Source organism: Notolepis coatsorum, assembly GCF_963971535.1.
Source record: "Notolepis coatsorum genome assembly, chromosome: 14".
NCBI lineage: Eukaryota > Metazoa > Chordata > Actinopteri > Aulopiformes > Paralepididae > Notolepis > Notolepis coatsorum.
This window is the reverse complement of record NC_140178.1, coordinates 450,976-463,876: the sequence shown is the minus strand read 5'-3', so window position 1 is coordinate 463,876 and position 12,901 is coordinate 450,976. Positions and strand designations below refer to the sequence as shown.

Here is a 12,901-nt window from a genome sequence, read left to right as displayed (position 1 = left end):
AACACACCTTACAACACAACACACCTTACAACACAACACACCTTACAACACAACACACCTTACAACACAACACACCTTACAACACAACACACCTTACAACACAACACACCTTACAACACAACACACCTTACAACACAACACACCTTACAACACAACACACCTTACAACACACCTTACAACACAACACAACACAACACACCTTACAACACAACACACCTTACAACACAACACACCTTACAACACAACACACCTTACAACACAACACGCCTTACAGTGCAACACAACACACCTTACAACACAACACACCTTACAACACAACACACCTTACAACACAACACACCTTACAACACAACACACCTTACAGTTCTAGGTTTCTTTCTTCCGGCTCCTCATTTACCAAAGAGGATCTGAACACTTCTTAGTGGATGTTTTTATAGCCCTTGTTGAATAAACATGCCTGTTCCCTGTATACATTCAGATTAACATTTTATAATGCCTATTTATAATATATCCGATGCAGCATACAGACTCATCTGCACCCTTGTTACACTGTTTATTAGGGGTGGGACGGTTCACAAAATGGACGGTTCGTTTCGTATCACGGTTTTGGGGTCACGGTTTTCGGCTTGGTTCGATATATAATTTATAAAAAAAAGAAAAAAAATTACACTCAAAAATCTAAACATGCTTCATTTATTATATATATATATATATATATATATATATATAAAAAAAGTTTAGTGTTTACAGCCTTAAATAATGTTTGGTACACAAAGACCGAACTGACAATTTGTCAAAGTATTAACTTAGTGCAAACAAACAATATGCTCAGCCAGCACTAGACTTTCCTTTCTTTAATATAAACACAAAAAAACAATGTCAACCATGTTTAAATTCCCTGATTGTCGGTTCTTAATGGAAAGGTTAGTTTTCTGCTTGAAATTAAAGTGCAGTATTTGAAATACAATGAAAGGAATATGGCTGGATTTTTTATCAAAGGGAAAAGTGTCAAGTTATTTAAAATAAATAAACAAATTAGAAGGCCATCGATATAAATGGCAGCATACATCAAACTAACACACACACTGTACTGTTTAAAAACAACACTGCTCTGTTCATTCTATTTTTAAAATACGTACATTATCTGTCTACATTTATTTAGACTAACATTATTTAAATATTGAGTGCAACTGTGGTGGATTACGTAATTCGGTGAGTTGGAACTATCTATGGGTTGGCGGGTCCCCACGGACATTTTAGCGTGTGGCACCTTCAGCTCCGGTAACGTTAGGAGGAGTTCATAACGTCAACAAGTAGCACGAAAGCGGCAATAGTCCCGGTTGGATTTAGTAAAACACAGTTGTATGTTAGCCTTCTTGGATGTTGAATAAACTCCTATCATTGTCTTTAAACACCCCGCCTCTCAGACTCCCATTTCCTCCTCTGCTAGCTAGTAGCCACGGTAACATTTCGTTGACTGTATTAGCTGGCGGGCTAGCGGGGCTACCATAGTTAAAACGTGCGTTGTGTTGTACAAACTGCTAACGCTATGGCAAGATGTGTGTAGGCCTATGTAATGTTAATGGCTATGTTTTTAAAGTTGTAATGAAGATTGATTTATATTGTGCTTGCCATTTTTACACAAACTGACTAGCACCTGGCTGCAGTGCTGCTGCTGCCTGCAGCCAGCGCTCACCTCTCCCGGCTCCGCCAAATTAAATTTTATTTATTTGCGCGTCATCTGAACCGTACGATACACAGACGCCCCGAACCGGTTCGAATGCGTATCGTCCCACCCCTACTGTTTTTATTTCTATATTTGAATACAATTTTATTGTCTGTCTTTCTACAATTACCCTGCCCATACCTCTACCCCCCCCCCCTCCCCATGCTGATATGACCTGAATTCCCCCCCAATGGGATCAATAAAGAAATATCTTTTACAGCCAAAAGCGCAAATCTGATGAGGTGGATGGAGAGCCTACAAATGCACTAAAGGAACCTACAAATGCACTAAAGGAACCTACAAATGGACTAAAGGAACCCGAGAAAGAGGAGGAGGATGATGATGTTGAGGAGGTGAAACAAATACTGATCAACATGTTGTTTAGGATGTTTTAACTTGTTAAGCAGCCAGTAAGTGACTAACCTGCCTCGTTTAGGATGTTTTAACTTGTTAAGCAGCCAGGAAGTGACTAACCTGCCTCATTTAGGATGTTTTAACTTGTTAAGCAGCCAGGAAGTGACTAACCTGCCTCATTTAGGATGTTTTAACTTGTTAAGCAGCCAGGAAGTGACTAACCTGCCTCATTTAGGATGTTTTAAACTCGTTAAGCAGCCAAGAAGTGACTAACCTGCCTCATTTAGGATGTTTTAAACTTGTTAAGCAGCCAGGAAGTGACTAACCTGCCTCGTTTAGGATGTTTTAACTTGTTAAGCAGCCAGGAAGTGATTAACCTGCCTCGTTTAGGATGTTTTAACTTGTTAAGCAGCCAGGAAGTGATTAACCTGCCTCATTTAGGATGTTTTAACTCGTTAAGCAGCCAGGAAGTGACTAACCTGCCTCACCATCTGTTCTGTTCTAGTGTCGGGAGGAGAAGCGTCTTAAAGTGGATTCAGATGAAAAGTAAGTGGGTTCAGATGAAGAGGTATAATTTTCCCCTCGATGTGCAGACGTACTAATGCTGTTCTCTCGATGTGCAGACGTACTAATGCTGTTCTCTAGATGTGCAGACGTACTAATGCTGTTCTCTAGATGTGGAGACGTACTAATGCTGTTCTCTAGACGTGCAGACGTACTAATGCTGTTCTCTCGATGTGCAGACGTACTAATGCTGTTCTCTAGATGTGCAGACGTACTAATGCTGTTCTCTAGATGTGCAGACGTACTAATGCTGTTCTCTACATGTGCAGACGTACTAATGCTGTTCTCTAGATGTGCAGACGTACTAATGCTGTTCTCTAGATGTGCAGACGTACTAATGCTGTTCTCTAGATGTGCAGACGTACTAATGCTGTTCTCTCGATGTGCAGACGTACTAATGCTGTTCTCTAGATGTGCAGACGTACTAATGCTGTTCTCTAGATGTGCAGACGTACTAATGCTGTTCTCTACATGTGCAGACGTACTAATGCTGTTCTCTAGATGTGGAGACGTACTAATGCTGTTCTCTAGATGTGGAGACGTACTAATGCTGTTCTCTAGATGTGCAGACGTACTAATGCTGTTCTCTAGATGTGCAGACGTACTAATGCTGTTCTCTAGATGTGCAGACGTACTAATGCTGTTCTCTCGATGTTCAGACGTACTAATGCTGTTCTCCTTGCAGGCCGGCTGCTGTCGTGGTGGAGAGAGAGAAGACTAAGCCTGTTTCTGCTGTAAAGGTAATGTACACCGTTTATCTTCCTAATTCTATATATAGATATTCGGATCAAATTGTATTGCCTATAATGTCTCTACTATTACCCTGCCCATCCCTGTACCTCCCCTCCCCCCTCCCCCATGCTGCTATTACCCTGCCCATACCTGTACCTCCCCTCCCCCCTCCCCCATGCTGCTATTACCCTGCCCATACCTGTACCTCCCCTCCCCCCTCCCCCATGCTGCTATTACCCTGCCCATACCTGTACCTCCCCTCCTCAAGGGGATCGATGAAGGAACATCTCTGGATGCATTGAGCAGCTCTCACCCGGTCAAGAGGAGTAATAAATAATCCTGATGGGAAATGACTAGTTTTAAAAATGTGTTTCTTCAGACGCCGCCCCCAAAATGTCCAGACTGCAGGCAGTATCTGGACGACTCGGACCTCAAGCTGTTCCAGGGAGATCCTGATAATGCGGTGAGACTAGATCAATTAAATCAACTTTCTTTAATGAATATAACTAATCAGTTTATTTTAATACTATAATATTAGTGTAGCCTAATCTTTAACTGTGAAGAAAAACCCCATTGGTTTAAACTGAAAAAATATAAAAAAAAAAAATCGAATGTTGATTTAGAATTCGAATGCCTTAATGTTCGAACGTTTGGGCTCAGCCCCAGTGAGGAGGTCAGTAGGTCAGTGGGTAACGTTTGGGCTCAGCCCCAGTGAGGAGGTCAGTGTGAACGTTTGGGCTCAGCCCCAGTGAGGAGGTCAGTGTGTAACGTTTGGGCTCAGCCCCAGTGAGGAGGTCAGTGTGTAACGTTTGGGCTCAGCCCCAGTGAGGAGGTCAGTGTGTTCAGCCCTGGTCAGTAGGTCAGTGTGTTCAGCCCTGGTCAGTAGGTCAGTGTGTTCAGCCCTGGTCAGTAGGTCAGTGTGTTCAGCCCTGGTCAGTAGGTCAGTGTGTTCAGCCCTGGTCAGTAGGTCAGTGTGTTCAGCCCTGGTCAGTGGGTCAGTGTGTTCAGCCCCAGTGAGGAGGTCAGTAGGTCAGTGTGTTCAGCCCTGGTCAGTAGGTCAGTGTGTTCAGCCCTGGTCAGTAGGTCAGTGTGTTCAGCCCTGGTCAGTAGGTCAGTGTGTTCAGCCCCAGTGAGGAGGTCAGTAGGTCAGTGTGTTCAGCCCTGGTCAGGAGGTCAGTGTGTAACTTGACCCTCCACCTGCAGCTGGACGAGCCGGAGATGTTGACGGATGAGCGCCTCTCTCTGTTCGACTCGAACGAGGACGGGTTCGAGAGCTACGAGGATCTGCCGCAGCACAAGATCACGCACTTCAGGTGAAGAATTCATTTAAATCAACATTTAAAGATTTTACACTTACTGTGTATTTGTATTTTAGAATCGGGCTTCGCACAAGGTCATTAAAGAGCATAAAGTTCTGTGATTTTTCTCCCCAATTTACCTCGTGCCAATTCTCCCTCCCCTGTCCTGATCGTTGCTCGCATGTGCCCCCCACTGGCCGGTCGTAGGGAGGATAGAAGCCTTGCATCACGTGTCCCCTCCGGTACATGTGGAGGCAGCCAGTCACATCTTTTCACCTGCCAGCGTGGACTCATTGGCGAGGTGTAACGTGTGGGAGGCTCACACTGCCCCCGCCATTTTCCTGTCTTTGCTATGCAGGCGCCCTGACCGACCTGTAGGAGTCGCTGTTTACAACGACCAGACTGCGTCTATACTTCCCACAAGCCAGTTGTCCTTCCGCGTTCGCCTTTTGCGCTCTGATTGGCCACTGACCTACGCTAGTTTTGCCCCCACGCCGGTATGAGCGTAATGCATGGAGGGGGAGAGCGGAGAGCGAGCCTCGCACACACGCACTTTGAAATGGGTATCACAGTAGTACGCCCTACTGTAGAACATGACATATTAGCATGACATCTGATTTATTAATGCCAATACTAAAGATTCGGGACAAACGCAATTGGCACAAGTATATATCATGGATTAGTCACTACTATCTGCTGACTTAGCTCAACTTGTTAGTCAGCTAGTTAGTCAGCTGGCTGTGGAGCCTGTGGTCACAAGTTCAAATCACTCTTAGTTAAAAAAAATTAATAATTACGTTTAATTAATTTATCCACTCTGGTTGGATGGTGTGTATGTATATGTATGTATTGTGCTGTATAATGACAATACATTTGAATCAAATCTCATTTTGAAATCGCTACGCTGCCTATGGACACAACAGTGGCAGACAGCTTCGGAGGTGATCCACTCAACGGGTAGCGATTTCAAAATGAGATTCGATTAAAATGTATTGTCATTATACAGCACAATACATACATACACACCATCCAACCAGAGTGGATAAATTAATTAAACGTAATTATAAATTTTTTTTAACTAAGAGTGATTTGAACTTGTGACCACAGGCTCCACAGCCAGCTGACTAACTAGCTGACTAACAAGTTGAGCTAAGTCAGCAGATGTTAAAACTGAGTGACTAATACATGATTTACACTTGTGCCAATTGCGTTTGTCCCAAATCTTTAGTATTGGCATTAATAAATCAGATGTCATGCTAATATGTCATGTTCTACAGTAGGGCGTACTACTGTGATACCCATTTCAAAGTGCGTGTGTGCGAGGCTCGCTCTCCGCTCTCCCCCTCCATGCATTACGCTCATACCGGCGTGGGGGCAAAACTAGCGTAGGTCAGTGGCCAATCGGAGCGCAAAAGGTGAACACGGAAGGACAACTGGCTTGTGGGAAGTATAGACGCGACCAGACTACCACCCATCGACTTCCCACCCGCTAACTCTGCCAAATGAGTCGGTATGACGGCCGGCCCAAGCCGGAGGCAACGCTGACAGCCGGATTCGATACCGGTGTCTCTTGCGTTGGTGACGAGCGCAATGTCCGCTGCGCCACCCAGCCGCCATAAGGCCTGGAATTCCTTAAATAACAAGGTGCTTTAACACTTTGAATGCCCAGCAGGGGGCGCACATTTAGTGCTTGAATGCCCACCATCCGCTTCAATGTTAACGTTAATATCTCCTAATCTATGTTTTAAATTATGGTTATGTGTCTAATCTGCCCGTCGCATTATCAATGACCCATTTCCAGTCAACATTGTCGAAGCGGATTGTTTTTTTATCTGTTCATTTCCGTTTTATAGCGTTTTGAAAAGCCCTTGTTTTCACGGAAAAAAGAAGAGATTCCATGATCGCCTTGTACTGTAATATTCTAGAACGTTGTAATTTTTCGGCCTATTTATGAATTGTTTTCAAATAAACGCTAGATTATCGATAGTATATGTGTACGTGTGCACGCTGGTGCCGCGCGCTGAAAATCGATTCTCTCAGTTCCTGATCGCTCTTACAGTCAAACAGCCATATCACATTATAGGGGAAAAGCTTATATCTCCATGAAAACGGGTCTGATTATCCTAAGACTGGAAAAATAGATTCCTTACCTGAGATCAGATGGTATCCAAATGGATTATTCCAATTCCTGATAGCATTCCAAAAATCGATCCTTTTATTGATCCCACGCTTATACTGTAAAACACAGTAACCACACTGTGCTGAGGGTCCAGCATGAAGCTGATCGGCTCCGGTTACATGCGTGAGAAGTAAAATGTGGAGTCAGAGTTTTATTTTCTCATGCATTTTCATTGAGTCCAATCCAAAAGGGTGAATTACCATCTGGGAGATGATAGGGGGTGCTTTTTTCACATCTGAGCGCCTGGGGTGGCTGATTTACCAACGGTAGACTCGGTTGGTTGATGAAATATGAATTCGGATCGCTAATAAAAAAAAACAAGAAACTAATATTCTCGTTATGGGCATTCAACCCGCGGGGGGTAAACCCGAGAATATTCGTTATGGGCATTCAAAGTGTTAAAAGTCCTTGCAAATCAACCATTCGTATTGAACGTTTTCTTCCATGATAAAATTGTTCTGAATCAAGAAATATAATTTAAAGTGTAACTAATTTCGGAAATTGTTTTAAGCCATAAATATTGGATCCGATTATATATATATTTTTTAAAGTGAATTGGATCCTTTATTGCTTGGAAAAGTACTTAAGTCCTTGAATCTCATTTTGCAATGTCGGGGAACCCTGTAGAATGTGTGTACTGTATACACATCAGATTGTATATCCCGGAGCGTATTTTATTCTTTGTGACTTTTGTTTTTGACTACTTAAATGTTGACTGAGCGATCTGTAGTGCTGAATTTCCCTCGGGAAAGTATTTCTATTCTGGGTCCAAGTGAACATGCCCTGCCTTCAACCCGACGTCTGCTTAAATGTGAGCCGTTCTCTTGCAGTGTGTACGACAAGCATGGACATCTTTGTCCGTTTGATGCCGGACTGATCGAGAAGAATGTGGAACTCTACTTCAGCTGTGCTGTCAAGCCCATCTATGATGACAACCCCTGCTTCGATGGTATACAAGTCCAGACATCATGTACCTGGGAGTAGGGAGGGTATACAAGTCCAGACATCATATACCTGGGAGTAGGGAGGGTATACAAGACCAGACATATACCTGGGAGTAGGGAGGGTATACAAGACCAGACATCATATACCTGGGAGTAGGGAGGTTATACAAGACATCATATACCTGGGAGTAGGGAGGGTATACAAGACCAGACATCATATACCTGGGAGTAGGGAGGGTATACAAGACCAGACATCATATACCTGGGAGTAGGGAGGTTATACAAGACATCATATACCTGGGAGTAGGGAGGGTATACAAGACCAGACATCATATACCTGGGAGTAGGGAGCGTATACAAGACCACACATCATATACCTGGGAGTAGGGAGGGTATACAAGACCAGACACATACCTGGGACCACCTAGAGCAGTGGTTCTCAAACTGTGGTACGCGTACCACTAGTGGTACTTGGTGGTACTGCTGGTGGTACTTGAAAACATTTACAAAAAAGCACTTTTTTTTTTTTTTACATTTTTTTTTTTTTTTTAAACATAACATCAAATTAGACACACAGGCATTAAAGTGGAAATGAAGCAGTGCGATAAATACATATTCATAGCATCACATTAGTATTTAGATAAGCCACAGAAGAAGTCACGTTATAAAAATAAGCAGTTTCTAAGAAAAAACGATTTGTTGTGTAAATTTCTGAAGCATTTAGCTGTTGCTGACGTCATACCGTGGGTTGGGTGTATACACTCTGGTTAGCTGCCTATAGTGAATGGGTCAGTCAGCAAATAAAATGTTGCCTACAAAACAACGGGACCGCGGTGGTTCTGTTTGTATTGCTCCTGGCTGTTCAAACTAATTTTACCATGTGAGAGAGAGGAAAGTTGGTTAATTTCCACAAACTACCAGTGAAAAAAACAGTGTTGTTGACATGTTGGCTCGGGCTGGCTGCACTCAGGCGGCGCGACCAGCCTGTTGGACAGGGAAGGAGGATCTGCAGAGAACACTTCATTGCCTCGGATTATGTTGTTGGGGTGGGATGTTTGTCCAGAAGACCACTAATCAGCTGAAGCCGGACGCGGTTCCCTCGGTCTTCGACAGACAGACCGGCGTTAGCTCTCGGGAGCGATCGCTAGCTAGTTGGCACCAGCCGGGGCCCGGCGTTAGCTCTCGCTAGCTAGTTAGCGTTAGCAACCGGAGCGTCGCGGAGCATTCAGCCTGCTTGCTACACAACTTGTCGGTGTGCTGGAGACTGGAGCCAGCTACCGTTGCAGAGGCTCCAGCACACCGACAAGCTGTGTAGCCAGCAGGCTGAATGCTCCGCGACGCTGGTTGAAGTGGGTCTAGGTAGCCAGCAGGCTGAATGCTCCGCGACGCTCCGGTTGCTAACGCTAACTAGCTAGCGAGAGCTAACGCCGGGCCCCGGCTGGTGCCAACTAGCTAGCGATCGCTCCCGAGAGCTAACGCCGGTCTGTCTGTCGAAGACCGAGGGAACCGCGTCCGGCTTCAGCTGATTAGTGGTCTTCTGGACAAACATCCCACCCCAACAACATAATCCGAGGCAATGAAGTGTTCTCTGCAGATCCTCCTTCCCTGTCCAACAGGCTGGTCGCGCCGCCTGAGTGCAGCCAGCCCGAGCCAACATGTCAACAACACTGTTTTTTTCACTGGTAGTTTGTGGAAATTAACCAACTTTCCTCTCTCTCACATGGTAAAATTAGTTTGAACAGCCAGGAGCAATACAAACAGAACCACCGCGGTCCCGTTGTTTTGTAGGCAACATTTTATTTGCTAACTGACCCATTCACCATAGGCAGCTAACCAGAGTGTATACACCCAACCCACGGCATGACGTCAGCCATGACGTCAGCAACAAAATGGCGGCGCCCATGTTGAAAACAGGGATATTATATTATATTTTTCAGACAAATAAGATAGATTTCACATTTGATTATAGAACCCTGTCTTACACAAGGTACACAACAAACAAACTAGGATCACATTGCTCACTGCTTCATCTCCACTTTAACAGTAAACATCCAGTAAAAATTTTTTTTGCAGTCAGGCCACTGAACTTAGAAGCAGGCCAGGCCAGTGTTTCTGGTTGCGGTGGCGCGATAGTTAGATAACCTAAGTGGGGAACAACCAGGAGATCACTGTGACAGAGAGTAATGCAGTCTAAACAGTCATAAATCTTTAATTCAACTTCAGCCCTGATCATAACCATTTATTTTTAGATTTTTTGTAATGTCAGATAAAAAATCTGACATTACAAAAAATCCATCAAAATCTGTGTTGCTGCTAATCATTGACACATGCCTAGCCTGTAACAATCCCCCCCCCAGAAAAATTTACTTTGCATTTGATATATTGAAAATATTTTACTTTTTGTGTTTTTTTAACAATAATTTGTGATGCCATCACACAAACTGGCATTTAAAGGGTAAACATTAAAAAATGTATTGAATATGTGTTTTCTTTTCTTTTTTACAATAATTTGTGATGCCCATCACAAACACTGGCATTTAAAGGGTAAAAATTCAAAAATGCCTGCACCAGAATGCAGGAAATTAAGTTTTTGTAACAAAATAATTGTGTGTGTGTGTGTGAGAGAGAATGATGGACAATCGCTTGCTGTGTGAGAGAGAGAGATAGAGAGAATTAAGTACATTTGCTGAAATGCAGTTGTTCTTAATTTTCTCACTTGCTATGTGAGAATGTTAGTTATTATGTTCTCAATGCCCCTTGCATTGTATGAGTTGTGTGGAAGCGTTTGCTAGTTTTAGTGTTACCCTTTGTACATTGTGGCTGTGGCTGACAAAAGTTAACAATAAATAATGCTATTAGGAATACATTTGCCTCCTGCGTGAACTGTGCTTAGCTGAATAGACTGCATTTTAACGCCAGTCATATGGTGGTACTTGGAGAGCCAGCTACGTTCTCAGGTGGTACTTGGTGTAAAAAGTTTGAGAACCACTGACCTAGAGGCTACAGAGTGATCTGTATCAAGGTTACTGGTCCATCACTCACTGGGCTGTGTATACCACCATCTAGAGGCTAGAGAGTGTATTGTGTATCAAGGTTACTGGTCCCATCACTCTTTCTACCAAGTGGCAGTAATGCATAAAGTTCAGTGTTTCCACCTTTTTAAATTTCATGAGGAAGAAGCTGTTTTCTTCTAGGTAGAAAACCTGAGTTTTCTGATGGCGCGGTAGTTGTGAGAATGTATTGGCTGTACTACATCGATGGGAAGTACTCCCTCGAATCTCTTGATTTAAACTTGTGATTTAGGCCTCTATTGCTGCAGAAATCTGCTTGAATGCCGGGGTTGTGTTTCTTCCAGGTGGTGTTCCTGCCAAGAGTCTTGGGCCCATCAACGCCTGGTGGATCACTGGCTTCGATGGTGGAGAAAAGGCTTTGATTGGCTTCACAACAGGTAACTTAAATGTCCTGTGTCTTATAAATGGCCTTTTCCAGTGTTTAGCATTGTTTTATAGCAATGGGGGTTTGTATCAATGGGTCTGTTTCTCTAATCCTCATTTTGGCGCATTGCTCTAATTCAGTTGAGACAATCTCCTCCCCCAGTGAACTAAGCTATTCTGATTTGACTCGCTATCCTACGTAGCAAGGAGCTGATCTGCAGTAACGCCCCCTCTATGGTCGTAGCGCAACCATTCGCTCAACAACAGTGAGTGGAAATACCCGACACTTCCTCAAGCAGGTTTTGACAGAGGCAGAGAGGGAGAGGGACGAGAGCTTCTGTCGGGGAAACGCACGCATTTACACACGCACAATCTCGACAGGCGCGCAGAGAAACGCACGCATTTACACACGCAAACCCCGACCGGCGCACGGGGCTGGTATGGGTCTCCCACGCACACGCCCATATTCCGATCCGTGCAATAATATTCACAGGGGTATAGTCATTTCAAACAAGTTACCAATGCATTGTCACGTGGGATTATGCCCCTCCGTGGCAAAATTAATTAGTATCCCCCTCAATCTTTCTCTCTCTCCGTCTGCCAGTCGCAGACTGTTGGTCACTGTCACTCAAAGCGCTTATGGGCCCAGCCAAAACGGCTTGAAATCTTGAAGTCGAAATTTTTTGCTTTTGAGTACTTGATTAAAAATATAAAACAATGAATTATTCCATAGACTCACAGGAATTGTGTAAAGTTGCCCAAATAGTGAAAGGAATAGCAATGAATGTCCCCTTTAACCTCTTCCACCCGACGGGACCGGTACCGGTCCCGAAATGACATCTGGTCATAAATCAATATTTTTTAGACTGTTGTATAAAAGTTGCGATTTTAATTTCAAACGTATTCAAGTATTAACATCATACACATGTCACAACAGCATGTAGAATGTATATTATCATCAATACGTTAGTTTAGCAATAGGTTAAAAGTGTCATTAGATAGATTTAACTTTTCGATGTGGTCAAGTCTATTCCGAGAGGGTGACCATTTTGGAAATTTTTAACCATGGGAATTGTAGTTTCTTTGTGGCCATTTTGTAATAGACATCGCTAGCTGTCGATCAGCGTTGGAATTTTTCAAAACGACACTTCCTGTACATTTCTATGGGGTTCATGCGACAATTGCATCTGAAATTTGTTTCAAAATGGTTGCGCTGTGGTGAAAATAAAAAAGTACAGTAGATTTCATTATCTGTTCTTATGCACGCCTGGTGATACTAAATCCAAATTGAACTCGGGCATTTGAAAGATAATATATGTATATATTAGTGCTGTCAATAGATAAAAAAAATTAACTACACAATTTTCTGTATATTAATCTAGATTAAAAATAGCATTTTTCTACTTGAGACCAAAGCTTGTAACAGATATTTACTTGAGTAAAATCATGGAATTAATGTAAAATCAACACAAAGTATATTTAGATTCAAAGACTAGCTTTCTTTGAATACAGTTTCTCTCCTGTGAAATACATGAAGCATGAAGGGTAAGTGACCCTAGTATATACAAGACAAACAGGAAGTGACAACATAGGAAGTGACAACACATTCCCACAAGAGATCTACAAAAGTGCGTGCCTGGACATTGTTTCCCTATTTTTATGTATGATAT

At 43.2% G+C, this 12,901-nt stretch overlaps 1 protein-coding gene across 1 annotated transcript in view; it reads left to right on the top strand.

Moving 5' to 3' along the window:
- The window catches only part of dnmt1 (DNA (cytosine-5-)-methyltransferase 1), a 79,484-nt gene that overhangs the window by 17,630 nt on the left and 48,953 nt on the right, over positions 1–12,901 (top strand). Inside the window, exons 6-12 of the mRNA XM_084328771.1 lie at positions 1,947–2,079; positions 2,586–2,626; positions 3,330–3,384; positions 3,756–3,839; positions 4,580–4,689; positions 7,684–7,802; positions 11,153–11,245. Coding sequence (XP_084184897.1) covers positions 1,947–2,079; positions 2,586–2,626; positions 3,330–3,384; positions 3,756–3,839; positions 4,580–4,689; positions 7,684–7,802; positions 11,153–11,245 — 635 coding nt within the window. The remainder of the gene's footprint in view (positions 1–1,946; positions 2,080–2,585; positions 2,627–3,329; positions 3,385–3,755; positions 3,840–4,579; positions 4,690–7,683; positions 7,803–11,152; positions 11,246–12,901) is intronic.